The sequence below is a fragment of the Musca autumnalis genome, unplaced genomic scaffold (assembly GCF_047663935.1).
Source record: "Musca autumnalis isolate F117 unplaced genomic scaffold, ASM4766393v1 scaffold_2, whole genome shotgun sequence".
Lineage (NCBI taxonomy): Eukaryota > Metazoa > Arthropoda > Insecta > Diptera > Muscidae > Musca > Musca autumnalis.
The window spans coordinates 34,885,747-34,913,731 of record NW_027411755.1 but is presented as its reverse complement, the minus strand read 5'-3'; the positions used below and the strand labels follow the sequence as shown (position 1 = coordinate 34,913,731).

General features: G+C 33.8%; 1 protein-coding gene across 3 annotated transcripts; it reads left to right on the top strand.

The window, feature by feature from the left end:
- The first annotated feature begins 14,442 nt into the window (after positions 1-14,442).
- Positions 14,443-24,698, top strand: LOC141392706 (angiotensin-converting enzyme-like). 3 transcript variants are annotated; one of them, XM_073965587.1, is made up of 8 exons: positions 14,443-14,540; positions 22,126-22,180; positions 22,251-22,800; positions 22,903-23,266; positions 23,326-23,677; positions 23,757-24,112; positions 24,177-24,349; positions 24,414-24,698. In XM_073965587.1, the coding sequence occupies exons 2-8, from the start codon at positions 22,139-22,141 to the stop codon at positions 24,428-24,430; spliced, it is 1,854 nt and encodes a 617-aa protein (XP_073821688.1). In that variant the 5' UTR covers positions 14,443-14,540; positions 22,126-22,138; the 3' UTR covers positions 24,431-24,698. The 3 variants fall into 3 exon arrangements, with proteins under 3 accessions (XP_073821688.1, XP_073821689.1, XP_073821690.1); XM_073965588.1 differs by lacking the exon at positions 14,443-14,540 and adding an exon at positions 15,932-16,083; XM_073965589.1 differs by lacking the exon at positions 14,443-14,540 and adding an exon at positions 21,967-21,985.
- The last annotated feature ends 3,287 nt before the right edge of the window (positions 24,699-27,985 follow it).

The window sequence follows — 27,985 nt, the reverse complement described above, 5'->3', positions numbered from 1 at the left end:
AACATATCAGCGCAATGGCAAATATTGGAAACAGCCGCAAAATCCATACTTGGATACCAGAGATCTCCACCAAGGAATCCATGGTATGATCAGGAGTTTCGTGCTGCTACTGAAGAGAAATGCGGCATATAGGGCTACTTTACAATCCGTAGCAACGCGTACCGCACGAGAGAGATATCGGAAGAAAAGGAGAGAGGAGAAACGTCTTTTCCGCAGGAAAAAGAAAGAGATGGAAAAGCGGAAGTGTGAAAAAATCGAGATGTACTGGAGCCAGAGTGAAGTCTGAAAATTCTACCAAAGAGTGACGCATCAAACTGATGGCGTTGGTACAGGCACCTCCTCCTGTAGAGGCCAGCAAGGTAATTTGGTAACTGATACAGATAGTGTGCTCAGGATATGGAAAGAGCATTTTACAAACCTGTTGGTATCCAGCGAAGACGACGAAGATACCACAGATCCAATCCCAGAAGATGGTATTGAATGTATACCGCCCAGTCAAGATGAGTTAAAGACAGCAATTAACCGGCTGAAGAATAATAAGGCAGCAGGAGGTGATGGCTTACCAGCCGAGCTGTTCAAAACCGGAGGCGACACGCCGATAAGGTGTATTCATCAGCTAGTTAGCACCATCTGGCAGGAAGAACGAGTACCCGACGATTGGAACCTGAGTATCTTGTGCCCCGTCCACAAGAAGGGAGATAAGACTGTATGCTCTAACTATAGGGGCATAAGTCTACTCCCTATTGCCTACAAGATCGTGTCAGGGATATTTTGCGAACGACTAAAGCCTATGGTCAACGAGATAATTGGACCATACCAATGCGGCTTTAGACCTGGCAAGTCCACCATTGACCAGATATTTACCCTGCGACAAATCCTGGAGAAGACCCAAGAGATGCAGATCGACACCTACCACGTTTTTGTCGATTATAAAGCAGCCTTCGACAGCCCGCTGCGTTCAAAGGTATTCCAAGCCATGTCTGAATTTGGTATCCCCGCAAAGCTCATCCGGCTTTGTAAAATGACTTTAACTGACACGAGGTCCTCAGTTAAAATAGGAAAGAACCTCTCCGAAGAGTTTGGTACCAAAAGAGGTTTCAACATCCTGCTAGAAAAGGTTATACGAGCGGCAAACGTCAAAAGAAGTGGCATAATCTACACCAATAGCCACAAGTTACTTGCTTATGCTGATGATATAGACATCATGGGCCGATCAGTAAAAGAAGTAACTGATATCTTTATGAAGGTCGAAGGAGAATCTGCTAAAGTGGATCTGGCGGTAAACGGCGAAAAGACCAAGTTGATGGTGTCGACGCGCAATGCGTCCATTGAGCTCGGACTGAGCGATGATGAACCCGCTAAAAAGGCGTATAAATACGGACCGCTTGGCGGTGCACGCAGAATTGGCAGGCCAAGGAATAGATGGCGCAAACAAGTGGATGATGAGATGAAAAGGCGCGGTATTCTAGAGTGCGAAGCAACAAATAGAGAGAAATGGAAATTTTTTTTTAGTTCGGCATATGGAACAAATTTTCTGTAATGGGCCAGCTAAGTAAGTGATATTTCTTCTTTTAACACCTTTCGTCTAAGGGCGAAACCTATAGCTCTGCGTGTTGCGTGTGCGTTCAAAAATACAAAAAATCAAAATACATGTATTTCAAATTGAAAACAACAACAAATACATGTATTTTGTTTTTGTATTTTTGAACGCACACGCAACACGCAGAGCTATAGGTTTCGCCCTAAAACTAAATTTCATGTTACTTTCATGCATCAACTTGAAAAAAGAACAAAACAAATTTATTCAAAAAAATATTTGGGTATTTTCATGGCAAACTTGATGTATGTATATATTTTCTTGATATATATTGTAAATACATATTTTATTTATTCGGCGACTTATATTAAAATTTGATGTAGAATATTTTTGTCTTTGACGTCTTCTATCTAGAATGAGGTTTGGTGGGACAACCCTTAATAAACTCAGATAAAGTACAACATTAACCCTAAAATGTGATTTCATTTTTGGCAGATTACTGGCGTTTAGGTACGATTTAGAGTTTTGGTGTATTCGGGGACCTATAGTAAAATTTTATGACAAATAATTTTGTAGAATATTTTGAACTGATACGATCACATTTTAAAGGAGTTTTTAAACGTTTTTGAAAAAAAATGACCAAAAAAGACCCGTTTAGTGACTCGCATAAGGGTCTATTTTTTTCATAAAAAGATACCTCGCATTGTTGTCAGTAATATTGTTAAAGACACTTTTTACCTAAAATGCAAGGATTTCAAGGAATCTGATGTCGAATATTTCAAAACCTGTAGAAATGGGCGGAACTTGCCACGCCTATTTAGGTTACTTCCCGACGTAAACTTTCAAAACGCCGATACACGTGTCTTCTTTTTTTCGGTCCTGTTTCATAATCTGGCCGAATTGTCTTGTAACTATTTTTTGTGTTGTACAGTGTTATTTTTTTAAATTTATTTCTTTAATATTGTTGATGGCGATTCTCTGATGGTCATTGATGAGAGTTTTTTATTTTCATTATTATTATTTAATATTATTTTTTATTTATTTTTATTTGTTCAATTCATTTTGTAATACAAGCCATCAAGGCCAAAAACATTCTTCTTCTTCTTTATTGCATATTCGATATTCGAATGTTAGCGACCATATTACATTTCATGTATAATATTTTATATATCATTGACAAAATAAGAAAATAATTCTCTATTTCTTGCGACACTTATTAAATTTTCTGCATTTCGGAATTCTGTCCATTGTTGAATATTTTGGAGCCAGGACATCTCTTGTCTTCCTCTGCTACGCTTTCCTTCTATACTGGCTTGTAGAATTGATTGTAGAATGTGGTATTTTGAGTTTCGCATTATATGCCCAAGATATGCAATTTTTCTCCTTTTTATATGATTGAAGAGTTCTCTTGTTCTGTTTAATCTGCGTAGGACCTCGTCATTTGGCACGTGAGCTATCCATGGGATTTTAAGAATTCTCCGATATATCCACATTTCGAATGCTTCTAATCGCTTGACGTCTACTGCTTTTATAGTCCATACTTCCGTTGCGTATAACAGTACTGGCCATATGTAGGCTTTTATGAACCTTGTCTTTGTTGTGATGTTAATATCATGACTTGTCAAAACTTTTCTATATTTGTGAAAGGCGTCTCTTGCCATTTCTATCCGGCATTTAATTTCTTTGGAGTTATCCCACTGATCATTTATTGAGAACCCGAGATATTTGAAGCTCGACACTCTCTCGAGTGGAGTGTTGTGAATTATTATATTCATGTTTTCGTAATTGTTTTTTCTGCTTATTATCATATATTTAGTTTTCTTGATGTTTAATTTTAATCCATATCTTTCACTACACGCAGTTAGTCTGGTGACAAGATTTTGTAAACCTGATAGGCTGTCTGCTATTAGTGTAGTATCGTCAGCGTATCTGATATTGTTTATATAAGCATTATTTATGAGGATTCCTTCTTTAGTGTTATTTATTGCTTCTTTGAATATTTTTTCCGAGTATATATTAAACAGTAGTGGGGACAGAGTACAACCCTGTCTTACTCCTTTGGATATAGATATTTCTTCGGTCATTTCTCCGTTGATATTAACATGTGCGGTTTGGTGCCAATACAGACTTTTAATGCATCTAATTTCTTTTCCCCCTATTCCAATTGACGCCAAAATATCAATGAGCTTGTCATGTTGTACGGTGTCAAATGCCTTCTCGTAGTCGATGAAGCACATAAAAACGTCTTTATGGACACTTCAACATTTTTGGACCAACACTTGTACGCAGAATAGTGCTTCTCTGGTTCCTTTTGCTTCTTTAAAACCAAATTGTGTTTCGCCCATTTCTTGTTCGCATTTTTCGTATATCCGTCTATGTATAATTTTCAGAAAAATTTTTAAGGCGTGACTCATCAAGCTAATAAGTCGGTAGTCGTTGCATGTGGACTTCAGCCAATCCTCTGGGTATTTTCCGGTGTCATAAATATAGTTAAATAGTTTCGTTAACAGATCAATATTGTTATCATTTATCATTTTTAGTATCTCGGCAGGTATTTCATCAGGACCCGTGGCTTTTCGTTCTCGGAGGGATTTTATTGCATCTTCAACTTCGTTGTTTGTTATTGCCTCGCCTGTCATTTGCTGTGATATCCGGTAGTCATAGGAGGATCATTGAATAAGTTTTGAATATATTCTTTCCAGATGTTTTTCTTCTCAGCGGTTTCAAAAACGGGTTCATTATTGTTATTGTAAAGGACTGATGAATTATTATTTCTGTATATGCCGGCTGCTTCTTTCATTTTCTTGTGTAATTGAAAGTCGTCGTGCAGTGTCATCAGTCGTTCAATTTCTTGGCATTGACTGTTAAGATGGTTGTTTTTGGCTATACGCACTTCCCTTTGAATTTCCCTGTTGATTTCCCAATACATCTCGTAGTTACTATTTTTGTATTTTCTACGCTCATCCATCAGTTGAAGTATCTCTTCAGTCATCCAGCTTTTACTTTTTGGTTTTGTGTAGTTTCCAAGCGTGTTACGTGCAATTGAATTGATTGTGGTCTTCACACTGTTCCATATATTTTCCACGTCATTCCTGTTGATATTGATTAACTCTGTGTTGACTTGAGAAGAAACGCCAGACCTTATTGTAGGATTTCCGAGTTTTCCGATGTCAATGTTTCGATTTCGTGTTTTCTTTGATTGACGTGCTAGTTTTATGTGGATTTTTGCCATCAGAAGATTGTGATCAGATGGTACATCTGCGCTAGGGTATGTTGTGACCTTTCTTACAGATGAGCAATGTCGCCTGTTTATAAGTATGAAATCTATTTGATTTCTTATTACATTGCCGACTCTATCTTGGGGGGATTTCCAAGTATATAACCTTCTTGGCGGTAGGGTGAACAGGGTATTGGTAATTTTCATTTTAAATTCCTGACAAAATTCGATGAGTCTGTCACCTCTTTCATTTCTATCTCCTAGACCATATCTTCCTTTTACTCCTTGAACTATATCGCGTCCTACCTTTGCATTGAAATCGCCTTGGATTATGGTTATTTCATGCGGTTTTGTTATTTTAATTAGTTCTTCGACTTCAGTGTAGAAGGTTTCAATCTCGTCATTACTTTTGTCTGCTGTAGGTGCATAGACTTGAATTATATTAACGTTGACTGGATTTGCTGATATTTTTATTATCATAGTTCTGTCAGATTTTGGAATGAATCCGATGACACTTTTGGCTATATGTTCTTTCACTATAATGCCAACTCCATTCCGATGATTTCTATCCGAGTTACCTGAAAAGTATATTTTGGCATTTTGAGATATAAAATCTCCAGAGTTTGGCCACCAAGTTTCACACACTCCTAGTATGTCCACATTGAGTCTGTCCATTTCAGCTATTGTATTGTTTAGTTTACCTGCTTCATATAAACTTCGGATATTCCATGTACCAATATTAAGTGTCTTTTTGGTTTTACCTCCGGGGATTCTTAGCACCCTCGAGTTACCGGAGATTGAGGGCCGTGTGTTTTGTTCTGCATTCATTGTTATATGGTTTTCAAGGGATAAATACATCAGTGATTTCCCCTTATCTTCTGATGGGTTTAAAGTTTACCGTCTTCGTTTCAGCCGCTCTTCTTAGAGTACAGACGCTGTTTGCAGCCGCCCACTGTGGAAACAGACACCGCTACCTGTTGGTCCGCGAGAGGTATTTGATTTCCCCCTTACCACCCATATCTGGGAAGCATTCCCCTATCCGCCACCTGGGGACGCGTCCTCTAGGGGTTACAGGTTCCCCCGAGGACCAAAAACATTGAGACTGGTTTAGCAGTCTTGATTATTTTATAAAATTAAATCAAATTCCGAAAATGCACATATTTTGTTGAACGTACATCCAAGAATTCTCATGACATAATTCGACACATGATTTCTTCTAGACATGATTTCTTCTAGACATGATTTCTTCTAGACGAAGCGGTATTGCATTTACTAGCCGCTTTATTTTATTTAGATGGAAACCAACAGTACCAGTAAAAACTTCAAATCAATACCTTATATGTGACCTAAGTAAACCATGACCAATCTCATATTTTATATGGAAAGGTAAGTGCATGTTGCAATCATAAATCCTACGTAGCAAGGATTTAATTTTACCCGATAACGCATCAATGTAATGTTTGAAAGAAAGTTCACTATTAATTAACATTTTTCTCTTTTTATCGACAGAAAAGGTTCTGTTTTTTTTTTCAAAATCAAACTGATTTCAATTATCATATCATAATATATATCACAGCACTTTGTCATACATTTGATTCCAATAGACTAGTGATTCTATAGATCCATCTCTGATAACAAAAAACCATAATAAACCTAGGTTGAATTTGTATTTCATTAAGCAGCTTAAATTGACTGCTAAATAGATTAATGTTTCAATCAATCTCCCACAACTTTCTCCGCTTACTATCAGAAAAAAACTGTCTACACAGAAATTAACAATCTCCCCCAATCTAATGCCACTGTGATCCACATTTCAAATATGCTGTTTGCTTTTAAAATTCATTACAAGCAAAATGAAAAGTAGTAGCCCACCTTTCATCTGTTATTTCAAAATAAATTATTTTTGTTTAGGCTTCGGGATTACAGATTTCTTTCTTCTTTGAATGAAAAAACCAGTTTTTGGTTTAAATATTCCACTGCAAGTCAAATTTGAGAATACATTGTAAATGAATATTCACAAAATTAAATCAATAATTTGTTTCACCGACCTTGAACGTATGTACATACATATGTACATATATGGGTGTAAGAAGTGTGTATCGCATTGTTATTAAATCTGTAACATTTTCTAATTAAACATTTGGGAGCATTTTTCAAATAAATTTTACTGGCATACATCAAGAAGATGGGGGAAAAGTTATGGTTGGTAATTATCAATATTCCACCCTCGTTCCACCCTCTATATCGACCCTTGCTACGACAATGGACAACGACGCACCAAGTGCGACTATTCAACGACCGCAAACATCCTTGGGCGCCGACGAGACCCTGACAACCTCGACAATGGACAGGATTAGTCAAAACATCCTTATGCAGAGCTGGGATTTGCTCGATCTCCTGGGGCAGAGAGAGACCCACAGAATGAGTCAGAAGAGTCCCCCCCCTGGAACTGGGAAGACGAATCCCTTATGTCAGGAAGCGCTCTCCTCAGTTCAAGGGGGGGGGTCTCTAACCTCACCATAGTGAGTAGAACTCCCCTGGGGGATAATCCATCGGTCGGAACCGATAAGCCTTCCCTTCCGAGGCAGGACGTCATGTAGGAAGAAGTCGTGCTGGAAGAGGTGACACCCTCCACTAAGACCTCGACCAACAAGAGCAGTAAGGCCAAGGAAAAGAAGAATCGGCATGAATATAAAAGAGCCGCTAAGTATTGCAACAAATTTGTTGGCAAGAACTCTATTGACGTAAGTCAAGATGAAATCCGACTAATTGGCGTGAGGATTCGAATTGCGAGGAGACTTGAGGGCAAGTACCCTCACATGGAGAAGATCCCCATTCCGGTTGATCGGATTCCGACTCCTGGAACGACTGCACCCTCCAGCCCAACGGCTGTTAAGAGTGCAGCGGTTTCAAGGAAAACACCAAAATCGGAAGTGTCATGCTGCCCGAACTCCTTGCGGACACCAGTGGTGACTTTTGCGGAGACGAGCAGAAGGACGCCTCCGGACCCGAAGACATCAGAACGGTCGTGCCTTCAAAAGCAGCACCCGTCTCGATGTCGGAGCGGAAAAAGGGACAGTGGCGGGCCAAGAAGATGCAATGATATGTAACCTCATCCAAGTCCGAACAACGTGCCGCACGCTATAACACCTCTTATATAAGCGGTACAATATTTTTTAATAAGTGTGATATTTTGTTAAATTTGAAAAAATTAAAGCCCTAAAGGCCTGGGTACATAAGCTGACTCGCCTGGCTGCCGAAATTTGCTCGGCCTTCTTTATTCTCTAATTTTTATTATGCCAGAAATGAAGCAGGAATGCAAGGCAACCAGGCGAGGCAGCTTATGTACCCAGGCCATAATGAACATGTGCTTCTATGATTTCAAAAACAAAAGTTTGAAACAGCTTCTCCTTTTTCAATGAATTTTTAGCGACCCCAAACATTTTTGGAAGAATTCTTTTTGAGTGAAATTATCCATTTAGTGGAATGATATTGAAAATGTAACAAATTTTCATTTATGTTTTTCAAAATATTCAATCAAATGTGAAAAATATTAGTTTTATAAATCCTAATAATTTATAGACATTTCCTTGTTTTGTTTACATTTACCGGTGGCAGTAACTCCATATTTACATTAAGCAATTTTCCTTGCCGCAAGGAAAATTGCTTAATGTAAATATGGAGTAACGTTACAAACAAAAACAAACTCCTTTGTGGTTGTTGTTGAGTTGTATTTGGTGTAGTATTTACTTTACCTTCTTTGTTCTACCGTGTTAGAATGTTAAGGCATATTCTCATGATATATACTCGCTTTGGCCGTGTTTAGACATTCAAACTGAAAAGAAAATTTTTCTTCTCAATTTCTTTTAAAATTTTCCTTGTTGTTTAGACACGGAAATCATGTTTGTTTATAATTTTTCTTATTCTTCTTCACACTCATTTTCTCATTGCGCCGTTCAAAAACAAAGCCAAGGCAAAATTGTAATGAAAAGTAAAAATGGACGTGAGTGATAAACAATTAATTATTAAAGAAACCCTTGAATTGCATTTAAATTTCGATATTTCCACTTATTTCGAATTGTTTTTCCTCCAATAGGTTTTTTTTAATTGTCTTCGCCGTTGTTTGTTTCTCGATAGAGAAAATAAAATGAAAGAAAATGCAAAAACAAATCTGCAGCCAACTTCAGGTTGTATACAAAGAAAAACGAAACAAAACAGAATTGGCCAGTACAGAGGTGTGTGTACCCCCTCTTATTCCTCTCTATTCCCTTGCCCATAAACTCAATTTTCTTTCCCATCAACTTTCCCTGTGTAAACAGGGACTTTAGGTTGAAGATTTCAAAACAGATTTTCGCGGATTCCCGTCTTTATACCAGCGACGACCACAGAAATACAGCCAAAGCGAAGACATGTATGAACGTATGAGTGAAAAAAAGCAACAACCACATTATGTTTTTGTTTGTTTTCATTCATTTACACTGTACGTGAGAGAGAGAAGTAAATCCAAAAACAACTCAGTGGGCGCCCTCACTATACGGTCTAAGCAAAGAAGCACGACCCTGCTTTATACACACATAGTCTGTTTACTCTCTCTCTCTCTCTCTCTCTCTCGGAAAACTAACAATCGGATGTGGTCACGTGCAGTCTTCACGGATATTGAACTTTTTCAGATTGATATTGATGATTGATGTCATATGAACAAGTACATAACTTCCTTTTGCAAAAATAGTAGGAAAACCCCACATTGGGCGCCATTGTTTTCTGCATATTAAAGAAATGAGTTCACCAATGCTAACAAGTGATTGTCGCTGGGATTAAAAGAATCCTCTAGCTATTTTGCATCAAAAATCTTTTCATACAAAATCTCAAATTTTTAACCAAGGGGTCGATTATCGATAGCAATTATCGTTGAGAGGAGTTGTCAGTTGTCAAAATTACTTTATGTATGGCAACCTTCAACTGAAGTTACGAATCTCAGTTGACGAACCGGCTATTTTTTAGCAACCAGTTATTTTCAGTTGCAGTGAATATTTTCGAAGAAACAAGAAGTAAAATTGAAAGGAAACAAGTAAAAAAGTGTCAGTCGACTTTGCCGACAGATATATACCCTCAGCCAATGTGAAGCGAAACTTTCACCTCCGGACAGATCGAATGTATTTAAGATCTCTTCGGAATTTTGTGGCCCTTTTTGGACATTTGGACACTTGCCGATAAAAATGTGGATTAGGAATTAACTGCACCAAGACACAAATGTTGAACTTTTGTAGGGCAGGTACCCTTAGAGAGGACCGATATGGGCCATTTTAGAAGTTAAACTAAATTTTGATAAAATATTAGGAGATCCAAAGTTTGGACCAAATTGGTTGCCCCATTCAAGTGATATCGTCCTAGCATTTTAGTGACATTTTTTAAATATTGAGGGGAAGTACCGAAAGTTGTGGACCGGTATTGCCCATGAAACTAAGTTTGGATATAATATGACGAAGACCAAATCGGTTGAACAGTTCGAGAGATATCATGGCCGCCACATATGGGGACATTGGGGTTTTTACACCTTCCGGACTGTTTTTCCAAGAAATATGGACTTGCCCCTGAAAAAACTTTTACCGTCGTAATGGAGTTAGCGAATGCAAATCGCTTCAACAAAAATCAAAGTGATTCGAGAGCAGGTCTTAAAGTGAACTTATCCGAAATTTTGTGTGAGAGGTACCAGAAGGAGTAGACAAATATAGTCCATATTCGAACCTCATCTATATCTGGTAGATATATTAGGATGTGCAAAGTATAAATTACATCGGTCACTCCCTTCAAGAGTTATCGTGCGCAAAATTTTTCCGAACATTTTTGAAGTTTTGTGGGGGAGGTACCTGAAGGAGTGGACCGATATAGCCCATCTTCGAATTTAAATTATGTTTTGATAAAATATTACGAAGGCCAAATTTTGGACCGAATCGACAGATCCGTTCGAGAGTTATCTTGCGCTCCAAACACAACATAAGGTGTCATAGGGGCTTTTTGCACCTTTCCGGCAATTTTCTCAGGAAGTATGAACTTGCCCCTGATGAAACTTGTAGCATCGTATGGGGGGAAGTGAATACAAGTTGTTGCAACAAAAATCAAAGCGATTCGAGAGCAGGTCCTAAACTGAACTTATTCGAAATTTTGTGTAGGAGGTACCCGAAGGAGTGGGCCGATTGAGTCAATATTGGAACCTCATCTATGTCTGGTAGAAATTTCACGATGTGTAAAGTATGGACCAAATCGATTACTCCCTTCAAGAGTTATTTATCATGCCTACAAATTTTCCGAACATTTTGAAACTTTTGTGTGGGAGGTAGCAGTACCAGATAGACAGACAGACAGACGGACGGACATTGCTAAATCAACTCCAAATTGTCTGAAACACATTTCGCCCAAACATACTTGGGGTCTAAAACCATTATTTCGATGAGGCGCATTTTGACCGTATGAAAGTGTATATACCCTTTTTAGCCTAAAGGCTAAGGGTATTAAAAACATGTTCTTAACAATTGTTGATTACACTGTACAACACAAAAAATAATTACAAGATAATTCGACCAGATTATGAAAGAGGACCGAAAAAAGAAGACACGTGTATCGGCGTTTTGAATGTTTACGTCGCGAAGTAACCTAAATAGGTGTGGCAAGTTCCGCCCATTTCTAAAGGTTTTGAAATATTCGACATCAGATTCCTTGGGATCCTTGCATTTTAGGTATAAAGTGTCTTTGGCAATATTGCAGACAACAATGCGGGGTATCTTTTTATGGAAAAAAATTAACCCTCATGTGAGTCACTAAAGGGGTCTTTTTGGTCACTTTTTTCAAATATTTTTAAAAACTCCTTTAAAATGTGATCGTATCAGATCAAAATATTCTACGAAATTATTTGTCATAAAATTTTACTATAGGTCCCCGAATACACCAAAACTTTAAATCGTACCTAAACGCCAGGAATCTGCCAAAAGTAAAATCACGTTTTAGGGTTAATGTTGTACTTTATCTGAGTTTATTAAGTTTTGTCCCACAAAACTTCATTCTAGATAGAAGACGTCAAAGACAAAAATAATCTCCATAAAATTTCAATATAAGTCACCGAATAAATGAAATATGTATTTGCAATATATATCAAGAAAATATATACATCAAATTTGCCAACAAAACACCCAACTATTTTTTTTTGAATAAATTTGTTTTGTTCTTTTTTCGAGTTGATGCATGAAAGTAACATGAAATTTAGTTCTAGACGAAAGGTGTTAAAAGAAGAAATATTCTACACAAAATTTCATTGTGAGTCCCAGAACAAACTAGATATCTGAGTAAAATACTTTGTTAAGAAAATGACGTTACAAAATTAGATATTATAGGTGGAAATTATTTGTTAAACTTTTAGACTCTTAATTAAAATTTATTCCATACTGAGTCAAAATCTCCTAAAATACCTCACTTTTTGGGGGTTGTGTCAAAAGATGAAATGTTCCAAATCAAATTTCATTATGAGTCTCTGAACAAAAGAAATTTGTAGCTATTATATTTAACATCTCCAGAAGCATTCGCTTTTTATATGTGATTTAGGACCATATTCTACCATTTTATTCACATTTTCGTTATCTGCGTTCACAAAATATATTTTATTGAAGTTTTTTGATAATAAATTCTTTCAGAAGATTATGTGTGCACGATCCAAACTGTTTCTGAAATATCTATGGTGAATATATATATGGAAAATATTGATAACCCAGATCGGACTTTGAAAAATTACTTATTTTAGTACCATAAACTAAAATAACGTCATCAGGATAAGTCATAGGTTCCTGATGTTGTATGTGAAAATGCGGGGATAGTCTACGGCTATAGTTCAGTGAATATATCCGACATACGAGTCCTAACATCCATGATTTTGGGATGGTCCTAAATACTCTAATGATGGCAGCTACTCCTACTCTGATAAAATTGACTGAATTAACCTTAGGATCTGACATACATGTGTGCATCAACAGTTTAAAATATTAATTGATAAATTGAGTCCAAATCCAATGTGCACATGGGTTCCATCTATGCAGCCGACAACACCAGGGAATTTGGTTTTTGAATAAAAATGATATTTGTTTTGTCTTTTTTCCCTCTTCCGACAATTTCGAAACGATCCAATTTTGGCGCAATTTGTCCTCTATCAAGTGGATAACTTCCTTCAATGCGTTCGACAATGTAGATTGAGGCGTGCAATTGTCGTAATCATTGTCATGGGACTTTTGGAAACGTCCCTCCGCAAAAAATCTCAACGCAACGCAGGTATTGCTGTTGATCTGTAGCTTATTTTGAAGTCATCCTTTAACGTTTCCACAATGTATACTACGGCATTCTTTTCAATCGAAAATACGCCGTATACCTAAAATAATTTACTGATTATACAGATCTTTCCAACATGAGCTTCAACTTACAGTGCAGATGGCAATTCCAATGGATTTGACTTGTCCCTTAAATTTCTTCTAATAGATGTCATGTCCTGTACATTTTCTTCATCATCAAAAAATAATTCCACTGAACTTATCATTTTAAAGCTGGGTACACATTGTCAGTTTTGAATGACAGCTTTGTTGTTGCTTGCTAGTGTGGCCGTTCATTTTTGTCATTCATCATGCAACCGCAAAATGTTTTGTGGTTGCTGGACGATTTGATAGTTATCGATAATTGCGAAATATCGACATTCAAAACTGACAATGTGTACCCAGCTTAAAATAGCTTTTTTTTGCGAATTGTGCCTTTTGGATTAATCTAGAGTTCACAAGTTTGAAAAAACACTTATCGATAACACGTTTATCGACAACCCAGTTGGGTTGACATCAATAATACAACATTTCATCTCAGTTGTGCTGACAATTGACAACGCAACTAAAGTTTCGTGGCAATGCATAATCGACCTCTCAAATTCAGCTGCTGCAAGACGGCATGAACGCACAAATATATGCTATCGATGCTATTTTTCGCAAAATACATTTTATGACATTTGGAGGGGTTAAAAGAGAGGTTTAGATCAATGGTGGGCAAATTGCGAGAGACTCATGTATTTTTTACACTTTTGTGTATGAGGCCGAGCATTTCTGCCCAACAGTGGTTTAGATCAACCATGCCCAGGCCTTTAGTTTAAATTATGTCTCACCATACACGAACATACAGTAATACTCTCTCCGTGTTCATCTCTAGTTTAGATCATTACAGTGTCGCTTGAAGATCAAAATTGTTGTCTGGAGATGTTTAGCTGCCAACTGAAAATCTATATTGTCGGATACAATGTCTTGTTATTGCCGCATGTGGATTATTAAACATATTCGGTAAATATACAAGTTTTCCCCCACCCACAAATTTTATGACAACTTGACCATTGTGCTGTATAAAATATTTTACTACATGTAATGAATTTTCTTCTTCCGACATATGTATGTACAGAAGTTGTAACTACCTATATTATAGTTAATATAACCCATAAGAGTTGCCTCTCAAACAAATTATGAGAACCATTCCGCAATTGAGATAATGAATGAAACAAACAGTCAACTGTAAAACTGTAACCGTAGTAAGTTTTCGTTTAATCTTTCTCCCCAATGTCGATCACTTCGTATTGGAGATTATTGGGCGCCTACTTTGTATAATATAAAATTCAGTCATTCGCAACGGGGTTTCAGTTGCTGTGTGTCAGGTTCTGGGACACACGTTTTTCTCTCGGGATATTTGTTTATTTGTGTCCTTGTCGTTCGAAGGCAGCCAAGCGTAAGTGTGATAATTCGCAAATATATTTTTTAGTGTTTTTAATTGGGCGCCAATTCGTAAAAATCGAGTTAAATTTGCCTAAACCACGGTACATAATACAAATTCGCGCCCTGTTCGTTGTTCGACACCCAATTACAATAGAATTGCTACTTAATTCAGTAATTCAGTTTGAATTACCTTTTGAATGATAAAAATTACTGTTGCATCCCCAATAAATAAGAGAATTTATCGCAAAATCTTAATTGATATTCGATAGTCATGAATACATTCAAACTTTATCCTACCTTAATATCTTAACATTTAAAGGATAAGGGGAAATATTATCCGTTTTATACAAAATACAGTTAAACTTTATTATGAATGCAATTAAACATACATTATCTGAATCTTTTAATTTGTTTAGGATAAGGTCGAAATATTGTCAGTTTTTATTCAAAATTTTGTGAATAACTGTTCAACATTATCTCCCTAATCCAAAATGCTATCAATAACTTTGAAAAATTGGATAATTTTTATCGAGAATGTTTTGAATAAAACGTATTTTTGATCCAATTTTTAAAATATGATATGAATATTGCCAAAACTGGCCAATGTCTTATTTCTTTCTTTTCTTTTCAAAATAACTGTCGATTTTTTTATTTGATAAATTGATAACATTTATTATTGAAATCACGTTTCTCTGATCAAGTACGTGATTAAATTTTGATATTTAATAAGATGTCCAACGAAATGCAGTGTGGAGCTTAGGAGGAAGTAAGTAAAAGTGTGTGCCCAAGAATTAACCTTTTAATTAATGGTCAAGAGAGGTTCGTCATACCAAATAGTTAAGTTGCAGGCCAAATTTGGCAAATAAAATTTCAAAAAAAAAAAAAACGAAAACATAACTTCATAAATATGTTTTTTTTTTTAATTGTTCCACAAACATCCCAAAAGGGACAAGGGAGACTTCTCTCATATCAATGAGTGGACCCCGATTCATATTAGCTCAATGATATATGGGAACTACAGTTTATCGGCGAGTCAGAACGGCATGTCCTAAGACACCACTTGTTGAGAAGTTTTACATGGCTGAAATACTCAATAAATGTCGCCAACATTACTGAGGGGTATTTTATAATATTATTTTATAATTCAATAATTAATACATCAAGCGCGATATATTATTGAAATGACAACACTAGCAAATAAGATTTCCAATGCATTGATTTAAAAAAATATTTTTGTTGTGATTTTTCAATGGTAATAAATTCCCATGCCACTCTGAAGTTTTTTCTCACTGATTACACATCTTTCCGATAAGATTAGTTAGTTATTTGCATTAGTGTGATAAATAAATACTAACCGTTTAACAGATTGTAATGATTTATGGCTATATATGGCTACTATACTGCTAATCAGAAAACATTCTACATCTTATCGAAGAATAAAACTTACTGTTCCAGCAGCTACGGCTTGTAAATCCATCACGCTAAGGTCACTTTTCCTTTTTCGTTAGTGAAGTAAACAATACATTCGGCACGTTTTCGGATTGCGAGTTTTTGGGGTATGTTTTAATTTTTAGATCATAAAGTGAAATATTAAAACATGAAAAATATTTTTAAAAATCCATGAGCCTTGGATATTCCCCTGAAAAATATTTTCAAAAATCCAGGAGGCTTGGCAAGGCTTATGGAAAATATTTTTAAAAAACCACGAGACTTGAAAAATATTTTTTTAAAAAACCACGAGCCTTGAAAAATATTTTTTAAGAAACCACGAGCCTTGAAAAATATTTTTTTAAAAACCACGAGCCTTGAAAATTATTTTGGAAAATGCTCGAGCCTTGAAATTGCTTTTTAAAAATGCACGAGCCTTGAAAAATATTTTTAAAAATGCACGAGTCTTGAAAAGCATTTTTAAAAATCGCGAGCCTTGAAAAATATTTTTTAAAAAGCCTTGAAAAATATTGAACGAGCCTTGAAAAATATTTATTAAAAATCCACGAGCCTTGAAAAATATTTATTAAAAATCCACGAGCCTTGAAAAATATTTTTGAAAAATCCACGAGCCTTGACAAATATTTTTAAAAATCCAACAGCCTTGAAAAATATTTTTAAAAATCCACGAGGCTTGAAAAATATTTTTTAAAAATCCACGAGGCTTGAAAAATATTTTTAAAAATACACGAGCCTTGAAAAATATTGTTTAAAAATTCACAAGCCTTGCAAAATATTTTTTTTAAATGCACGAAGCTTGAAATTATTTTATAAAAATGCAAGAGCCTTGAAAAATAGTTTTAAAAATGCAGGAGTCTTTAAAAATGCACGAGCCTTGAAAACATTTATTAAAAATTCGCCAGCTTTGAAAAAAATTTTTAAAAATTCGCCAGCCTTGAAAAATATTTTTTAGAAATCCACGAGCCTTGAAAAATATTTTTTAAAAATCCACAAGGCTTGAAAAATATTTTTAAAAATCTATGAGCCTAGAAAAATATTTTTTTTAAAAATACACGAGCCTTGAAAAATTATTTTTAAAAATCCTTGAAAAATATTTTTTAAAAATCCACGAGCCTTGAAAATGAAAAATATTTTTAAAAATCCACGAACCTTGAAAATGAAAAATATTTTTAAAAATCCACGAGCCTTCAAAAATGTTTTTTAATAATCCACTAGCCTTGGGAAATATTTTTTTTTAAATCCACGAGCCTTCAAAAATGTTTTTTAATAAACCACGAGCCTTGGGAAATATTTTTTTTAAATCCACGAGGCTTGAAAAATATTTTTAAAAATCCACGAGCCTTGAAAATGAAAAATATTTTTAAAAATCCACGAGCCTTGAAAAATATTGTTTAAAAATCCACGAGCCTTGAAAAATATTGTTTAAAAATGCACAAGCCTTGCAAAATATTTTTTTTTTTAAATACACGAGCCTTGAAATTATTTTATAAAAATGCACGAGCCTTGAAAAATAGTTTTAAAAATGCACGAGTCTTTAAAAATCCACGAGCCTTGAAAAAAATATTTTTAAAAATCCACGAGCCTTTAAAATTGTTTTTTTAATAATCCACGAGCCTTGAAAAATATTTTTTAAAAATCCACGAGCCTTGAAAAATATTTTTTAAAAATCCACGAGCCTTGAAAAATATTTTTTAAAATACACAAGCCTTGAAATAAGTTTTTGAAAACCCACGAGCCTCGAAAAATATTTTTTTAAAAATTCACGAGCGTTGATAATTATTTTTTAAAAATCCACGAAACATAAAAAATATTTTTGAAAATCCACGAAACATAAAAAATATTTTTTAAAAATTCACGAGCCTTGAAAAATATTTTTAAAAACCCACGAGCCTGAATAATATTTTTTTAAAAATCCACGAAATTTAAAAAACATTTTTTTAAAATCCACGAGACTTAAAAATATTTGCTAAAAATCCACGAGACTTAAAAAATATTTTTTAAAAATCCACGAGCCTTAAAAATATTTGCTTAAAATCCACGTGATTTAAAAAATATTCTTTAAAAAATCCACGAGCCTTGAAAAATGTTTTAAAAATCCACGAGGCTTGAAAAATATTTTTAAAAATCCACGAGCCTTGAAATATATTTTTTTAAAAATCCACGAAGCTTGAAAATATTTTTTAAAAATTCACGAGCCTTGAGAAGCATTTTTTAAAAATAAACGAGCCTTGAAAAACATTTTTTAAAAATCCACGAGACTTAAAAAATATTTTTTAAAAAATCCACGATCCTTGAAATATATTTTTAAAAATCCAATAGCATTGACAAATTATTTTTAAAAATCCACTAGCCTTGAAAAATATTTTTAAAAATCCACGAGTCTTGAAGATATTTATTTAAAAATTCACGAGCTTTGAAAAATATTTTTTATTAATCCACGGGCCTTGAAAAACTTTATTTAAAAATTCAGGAGCTTTGAAAAATATATTTTTTTAATCCACGAGCCCTGAAAAAATATTTTTGAAAATCCTCGAGCTTTGAAAAATATTTTTAAAAATCCACGAGCCTTGAAATATATTTTTGAAAATCCTCGAGCTTTGAAAAATATTTTTAAAAATCCACGAGCCTTGAAAATTATTTTTTAAAAATCCACTAGCCTTGAAAAATATTTTTTAAAAATCCACGAGCCTTGAAAAATATTTTTTAAAAATCCACGATCCTTGAAAAATATTTTTTAAAAATCCACGAGCCTTGAAAAATGTTTTTTAAAAATCCACGAGCCTTGAAAAATGTTTTTTAAAAATCCACGAGCCTTGAAAAATATTTTTTAAAAATACACGAGCCTTTAAAAATATTTTTTAAAAATCCATGAGCCTTGAAAAATATTTTTTAAAAATCCACGAGCCTTGAAAAATATTTTTTAAAAATCCGCGAGCCTTGAAAAATGTTTTTTAAAAATCCACGAGCCTTGAAAAATATTTTTTAAAAATCCACGAGCCTTGAAAAATATTTTTTAAAAATCCACGAGCCTTGAAAAATATTTTTTAAAAATCCACGAGCCTTGAAAAATATTTTTTAAAAATCCACGAGCCTTGAAAAACATTTTTTAAAAATCCACGAGCCTTGAAAAATATTTTTTAAAAATCCACGAGCCTTGAAAAATATTTTTTAAAAATCCACGAGCCTTGAAAAATATTTTTTAAAAATCCACGAGACTTGAAAAATAATTTTTTAAAAATCCACTAGCCTGGCAAAATATTTTTTTAAAAATCCACGAGACTTAAAAAATATTTTTTAATAATCCAGGAGCCTTGAAAAATATTTTTTAAAAATCCACGAGCCTTGAAAAATATTTTTAAAACTCCACGAACATTGAAAAATGTTTTTAAAAATCCGCGAGCCTTGAAAAATATTTTTAAAACTCCACGAGCCTTGAAAAATATTTTTGATAATCCACTAGCCTTGAGAAATATTTTTAAAAATTTACCAGTCTTGAAAAATGTTTTTAAACCTCCACGAGCCTTCAAAAATATTTTTAAAATTCACGAGCCTTGAACAATTATTTTTGCCATGAAAATATATTTTTAAAAATACGCGAGCCATGGAAATGAATTTTTAAAAATCCTCGTGCCTTGAAAAATATTTTTAAAAATCCACGTGCCTTGAAAAATTTTTCTTAAAAATCCACGAGCCTTGAAAAATTATTTTTGAAAGTCCTCGAGCTTTGAAAAGTATTTCTTAAAAATCCACGAGCCTTGAAAAATTATTTTTTAAAATCCTCGAGCTTTGAAAAATATTTTTTAAAATCCACGAGCCTTGAAAGAATATTTTTTAAAATACACAAGCCTTGAAATAAGTTTTTGAAAACCCACGAGCCTCGAAAAATATTTTTTTAAAAATTCACGAGCGTTGATAATTATTTTTTAAAAATCCACGAAACATAAAAAATATTTTTGAAAATCCACGAAACATAAAAAATATTTTTTAAAAATTCACGAGCCTTGAAAAATATTTTTAAAAACCCACGAGCCTTGAATAATATTTTTTTAAAAATCCACGAAATTTAAAAAAAACATTTTTAAAAACCCACGAGCCTTGAATAATATTTTTTTAAAAATCCACGAAATTTAAAAAACATTTTTTTAAAATCCACGAGACTTAAAAATATTTGCTAAAAATCCACGAGACTTAAAAAATATTTTTTAAAAATCCACGAGCCTTAAAAATATTTGCTTAAAATCCACGTGATTTAAAAAATATTCTTTAAAAAATCCACGAGCCTTGAAAAATGTTTTAAAAATCCACGAGGCTTGAAAAATATTTTTAAAAATCCACGAGCCTTGAAATATATTTTTTTAAAAATCCACGAAGCTTGAAAATATTTTTTAAAAATTCACGAGCCTTGAGAAGCATTTTTTAAAAATAAACGAGCCTTGAAAAACATTTTTTAAAAATCCACGAGACTTAAAAAATATTTTTTTAAAAATCCACGATCCTTGAAATATATTTTTAAAAATCCAATAGCATTGACAAATTATTTTTAAAAATCCACTAGCCTTGAAAAATATTTTTAAAAATCCACGAGTCTTGAAGATATTTATTTAAAAATTCACGAGCTTTGAAAAATATTTTTTATTAATCCACGGGCCTTGAAAAACTTTATTTAAAAATTCAGGAGCTTTGAAAAATATATTTTTTTAATCCACGAGCCCTGAAAAAATATTTTTGAAAATCCTCGAGCTTTGAAAAATATTTTTAAAAATCCACGAGCCTTGAAATATATTTTTGAAAATCCTCGAGCTTTGAAAAATATTTTTAAAAATCCACGAGCCTTGAAATATATTTTTGAAAATCCTCGAGCTTTGAAAAATATTTTTAAAAATCCACGAGCCTTGAAATATATTTTTGAAAATCCTCGAGCTTTGAAAAATATTTCTTTTAAAAATTCACGAGCCTTGAAAAATATTTTTTTTTTAAATTTACGAGCCTTGAAAAATATTTTTTTTTAAAAATCCACGAGCCTTGAAAAATATTTTTTTTAAAAATCCACGAGCCTTGAAAAATATTTCTTTTAAAAATTCACGAGCCTTGAAAAATATTTTTTTAAATTTACGAGCCTTGAAAAATATTTTTTAAAAATCCACGAGCCTTGAAAAATATTTTTTTAAAAATCCACGAGCCTTGAAAAATATTTTTTTAAAAATCCACGAGACTTAAAAAATATTTTTTAAAAATTCACGAGCCTTGAAAAGTATTTTTAAAAATCCACGAGCCTTGAAAACTTATTTTAGAAAATCCTCGAGCTTTAAACAGTATTTTTAAAAATCCACGAGCCTTGAAAAATATTTTTAAAAATCTACGAGCCTTGAAAAATATTTTTAAAAATCCAAGAGCCTTGAAAAATATTTTTAAAAATCCAAGAGCCTTGAAAAATATTTTTAAAAATCCTCGAGCTTTGAAAAGTATATTTAAAAATCCACGAGAACTGAAAAATATTTTTTAAAAATCCGCGAGCATGGAAAAATATTTTTAAAAATCCTCGAGCTTTGAAAAGTATATTTAAAAATCCACGAGAACTGAAAAATATTTTTTAAAAATCCGCGAGCATGGAAAAATATTTTTTAAAAATCAACGAGCCTTAAAAAATATTTTTTTAAAAATCCCAGAGCATTAACAAATATTTTTTAAAAATCCACTAGCGTTAAAAAATATTTTTAAAAATCCTAGTGCCCTGAAAAATATTTTTAAAAATCCACGAACCTTGAAAAATGTTTTTTAATAATCCACGAGCCTTGAAAAAGTGTTTTTAAAAATCTTCGTGCCTTGAAAAATATTTTTAAAAATCCACGAGACTTGAAATATGTTTTATAAAAAATCCACGAGACTTGAAAATTTTTTTTTATAAATCCACGAGCCTTGAAAAACATTTTTAAAAATCCACGAACCTTGAAAAATGTTTTTGAAAATCCACGAGCTTTGTAAAATATTTTTAAAAATCCACGAGCCTTGGTTGGTCCCTTGAACATATTTTTAAAAATTCACGAGCTTGGCTAGTCCCTCAACAAATATTTTAAATTATGATTTTATTATTTTTTTAAACCTTTTTTTCCAAAACCCAATAATTTACATTTCTCTTCATTCTTTTTCAGATCCGTTTTCACAATGAAATTTTTGTCAGTCGTCGCCCTAGTGGCCGGTTTGGCGGTAAGTCTCTAAATTCCCATTCCACTTTCCTCATTGAACATTAACCATTTCAATTTTCTGTTTGCTCTAGATATGCCATGCTGCTGCCGTCAAGGAAGAAATCATAGCCACTGAATATTTGCAAAACATCAACAAAGCATTGGCCAAGAACGCCAATGTCGAAACTGAAGCTTCGTGGGCCTATGCTTCCAATATAACCGATGAAAATGAACGCGTAAAAAATGAAATCTCTGCTGAAAATGCCAAATTCAAGAAAGAAGTTGCCAAAGATTTGCTAAAATTCAATTGGCAAACCTACAGTTCGGCTGATGTTAAACGTCAATTCAAAATGTTGTCCAAGACCGGTTATTCCGTCTTGCCCGAAGCTGATTATGCTGAACTTTTGGAAGTGAAATCTTGGATGATGTCGAATTTCGCTAAGGTTCGTGTTTGCGATTACAAAGATAGCATGAAATGTGATTTGTCTTTGGATCCCGAAATTGAAGAGATCATCACCAAGAGCCGTGATCCCGAGGAATTGAAATACTATTGGACTGAATTCTATGATAAGGCCGGTACACCCACCAGACAAGCATTTGAAAGATATGTTGAATTGAATACCAAATCGGCGCAATTGAACAGTAAGTGTTGGGAACAATTTATCCACAAAGGTGGATAACGATGATGACGATGTTATCCAAAATTTTGAAATTCCAAATATTTACAAATTTCCTCCTTCCTAGACTTCGCTAATGGTGCTGAGGTATGGTTAAATGAATATGAAGATGATACTTTTGAGGAGCAATTGGAAGCCATTTTCGAAGACATCAAACCCTTGTATGACCAGGTTCATGGTTATGTACGTCACCGTTTGAATCAATACTATGGTGATGAAGTTGTTTCCAAGACCGGACCATTACCAATGCATTTGTTGGGTAATATGTGGGCCCAACAATGGTCGGCCATTGCTGATATTGTTTCACCCTTCCCCGACAAGCCTTTGGTTGATGTCAGTGATGAAATGGTTGCCCAGGGTTATACTCCCTTGAAAATGTTCGAAATGGGTGATGATTTCTTCCAATCGCTGGGTTTGAAGAAGGTGCCACAGTAGGTTGATGGAGACTTTCGGAAATTGCAATATTTTTAATTTGATGTTTTATTTACAGAGATTTTTGGGACAAGAGTATCTTGGAGAAGCCGGATGATGGCCGTGACTTGGTTTGCCATGCCTCTGCCTGGGATTTCTATGTAACCGATGATGTTCGCATCAAGCAATGTACCCGTGTTACCCAGGATCAATTCTTTACCGCCCACCACGAGTTGGGTCATATCCAATATTTCTTGCAATATCAACATCAACCATTTGTTTACCGTGGTGGTGCGAATCCTGGGTTCCATGAAGCTGTTGGTGATGTCTTGTCTTTGTCTGTCTCCACCCCCAAACATTTGGAACGTGTTGGCTTGTTGAAGAACTATGTTAGTGATGAGGAGGCCCGCATCAACCAATTGTTTTTGACTGTAAGTGAAATGGAAAAAGATATTGAAGTTGAGTCTCCTAAATAACCTTCTTCTTCTTCTCCCTCCCCCTTTTTCTTAGGCTTTGGATAAAATTGTTTTCTTACCCTTCGCCTTTACCATGGACAAATACCGTTGGGCCCTGTTCCGCGGCGAAGTAGATAAATCCGAATGGAATTGTGCTTTCTGGAAATTGCGTGAAGAATACTCGGGTATTGAACCTCCAGTAGTACGTACCGAAAATGATTTCGATGCTCCTGCCAAATACCACCTCTCTGCTGATGTTGAATATTTGAGATATTTGGTTTCCTTCATTATTCAATTCCAATTCTACAAGTCCGCCTGCATTACTGCTGGTGAATATATCCCTGGCAATCCCGACTATCCTTTGGATAACTGTGACATCTATGGCAGCAAGGAAGCTGGTAAACTTTTCGAGTAAGTTTTGTAATACTGAAAATTTAGAGAGTTGTAGTAAAACTGAATTGAATTTTTTCCTTAGAAACATGTTGTCCATGGGTGCCTCCAAACCCTGGCCCGATGCATTGGAAGCCTTTAATGGTGAACGTACCATGACCGGCAAGGCTATTGCTGAATATTTCGAACCATTGCGTGTCTGGTTGGAAGCTGAGAACATCAAGAACAATGTTCACATTGGCTGGACTAAATCGGACAGTAAGTTTTCTCATAGTTTGTGGTTATGTTGAGGATTTTAATCGATATTCTTTTTTATTTTCAGAATGCGTTGCAGCATAAGCCAACTCACTTAAATTCCTTTCTTAACCCCCAGTTTTTGTAACTTATTTTTGTTCGTTCGTCTATATTCGTAATAATTTAGGCATTCATAGCTCAGCCCCCAGATGACATACACATCTAATTTTTCGTATACCCGTTCCATATATCATTAAGGATTCCTCATTTAAAAATCAGCGCTCTACATTTGCGCTAAAGCGAGTAAATCGATCTACAAAATTTGACAATTCGTGTGAGAAGAATAAAAATTTTTACAAAAACTGGGGGTAAGTTTTTTTATTCAACTCTGTTTTTTTGGTTAAATTTTAAATAAATCAGTATTAATTTCATGTTTTTATTTTAAGCAGCAAGAATTTTTATTCAATAATTTTTATTTTTAAAGGATGTTTATTAAATGGGCGGGTATTATTAAAGAATGTTTTTTAAGTGACTATTAAGAATATTTTTTCAGTTACTATACATGGGCGTGGATTTTTAAAGAATATTTTTTCAGTCACTATACATGGGCGTGGATTTTTAAAGAATATTTTTTCAGTCACTATACAAGGGCGTGGTTTTTAAAGAATATTTTTTCAGACACTATACATGGGCGTGGTTTTTAAAGAATATTTTTTCAGACACTATACATGGGCGTGGATTTTTAAAGAATATTTTTTCAGACACTATACATGGGCGTGGATTTTTAAAGAATATTTTTTCAGATACTATACATTGGCGTGGATTTTTAAAGAATATTTTTTCAGACACTATACATGGGCGTGGATTTTTAAAGAATATTTTTTCAGACACTATACATGGGCGTGGATTTTTAAAGAATATTTTTTCAGACACTATACATGGGCGTGGATTTTTAAAGAATATTTTTTCAGACACTATACATGGGCGTGGATTTTTAAAGAATATTTTTTCAGACACTATACATGGGCGTGGATTTTTAAAGAATATTTTTTCAGACACTATACATGGGCGTGGATTTTTAAAGAACATTTTTTCAGACACTATACATTGGCGTGGATTTTTAAAGAATATTTTTTCAGACACTATACATGGGCGTGGATTTTTAAAGAATATTTTTTCAGACACTATACATGGGCGTGGATTTTTAAAGAATATTTTTTCAGACACTATACATGGGCGTGGATTTTTAAAGAATATTTTTTCAGACACTATACATGGGCGTGGATTTTTAAAGAATATTTTTTCAGACACTATACATGGGCGTGGATTTTTAAAGAATATTTTTTCAGACACTATACATGGGCGTGGATTTTTAAAGAATATTTTTTCAGACACTATACATGGGCGTGGATTTTTAAAGAATATTTTTTCAGACACTATACATGGGCGTGGATTTTTAAAGAATATTTTTTCAGACACAATACATGGGCGTGGATTTTTAAAGAATATTTTTTCAGACACAATACATGGGCGTGTATTTTTAAAGAATATTTTTTCAGACACTATACATGGGCGTGTATTTTTAAAGAATATTTTTTCAGACACAATACATGGGCGTGGATTTTTAAAGAATATTTTTTCAGACACTATACATAGGCGTGGATTTTTAAAGAATATTTTTTCAGACACAATACATGGGCGTGGATTTTTAAAGAATATTTTTTCAGACACAATACATGGGCGTGGATTTTTAAAGAATATTTTTTCAGACACTATACATGGGCGTGGATTTTTAAAGAATATTTTTTCAGACACTATACATGGGCGTGGATTTTTAAAGAATATTTTTTCAGACACTATACATGGGCGTGGATTTTTAAAGAATATTTTTTCAGACACTATACATGGGCGTGGATTTTCAAAGAATATTTTTTCAGACACTATACATGGGCGTGGATTTTTAAAGAATATTTTTTCAGACACAATACATGGGCGTGGATTTTTAAAGAATATTTTTTCAGACACTATACATGGGCGTGGATTTTTAAAGAATATTTTTTCAGACACTATACATGGGCGTGGATTTTTAAAGAATATTTTTTCAGACACTATACATGGGCGTGGATTTTTAAAGAATATTTTTTCAGACACTATACATGGGCGTGGATTTTTAAAGAATATTTTTTCAGACACAATACATGGGCGTGGATTTTTAAAGAATATTTTTTCAGACACTATACATGGGCGTGTATTTTTAAAGAATATTTTTTCAGACACTATACATGGGCGTGGATTTTTAAAGAATATTTTTTCAGACACAATACATGGGCGTGGATTTTTAAAGAATATTTTTTCAGACACTATACATGGGCGTGGATTTTTAAAGAATATTTTTTCAGACACAATACATGGGCGTGGATTTTTAAAGAATATTTTTTCAGACACTATACATGGGCGTGGATTTTTAAAGAATATTTTTTCAGACACTATACATGGGCGTGGATTTTTAAAGAATATTTTTTCAGACACTATACATGGGCGTGGATTTTTAAAGAATATTTTTTCAGACACTATACATGGGCGTGGATTTTTAAAGAATATTTTTTCAGACACTATACATGGGCGTGGATTTTTAAAGAATATTTTTTCAGACACAATACATGGGCGTGGATTTTTAAAGAATATTTTTTCAGACACTATACATGGGCGTGGATTTTTAAAGAATATTTTTTCAGACACTATACATGGGCGTGGATTTTTAAAGAATATTTTTTCAGACACTATACATGGGCGTGGATTTTTAAAGAATATTTTTTCAGACACTATACATGGGCGTGGATTTTTAAAGAATATTTTTTCAGACACTATACATGGGCGTGGATTTTTAAAGAATATTTTTTCAGACACAATACATGGGCGTGGATTTTTAAAGAATATTTTTTCAGACACTATACATGGGCGTGGATTTTTAAAGAATATTTTTTCAGACACAATACATGGGCGTGGATTTTTAAAGAATATTTTTTCAGACACAATACATGGGCGTGGATTTTTAAAGAATATTTTTTCAGACACTATACATGGGCGTGGATTTTTAAAGAATATTTTTTCAGACACTATACATGGGCGTGGATTTTTAAAGAATATTTTTTCAGACACTATACATGGGCGTGGATTTTTAAAGAATATTTTTTCAGACACTATACATGGGCGTGGATTTTTAAAGAATATTTTTTCAGACACAATACATGGGCGTGGATTTTTAAAGAATATTTTTTCAGACACTATACATGGGCGTGTATTTTTAAAGAATATTTTTTCAGACACTATACTTGGGCGTGGATTTTTAAAGAATATTTTTTCAGACACAATACATGGGCGTGGATTTTTAAAGAATATTTTTTCAGACACTATACATGGGCGTGGATTTTTAAAGAATATTTTTTCAGACACAATACATGGGCGTGGATTTTTAAAGAATATTTTTTCAGACACTATACATGGGCGTGGATTTTTAAAGAATATTTTTTCAGACACTATACATGGGCGTGGATTTTTAAAGAATATTTTTTCAGACACTATACATGGGCGTGGATTTTTAAAGAATATTTTTTCAGACACTATACATGGGCGTGGATTTTTAAAGAATATTTTTTCAGA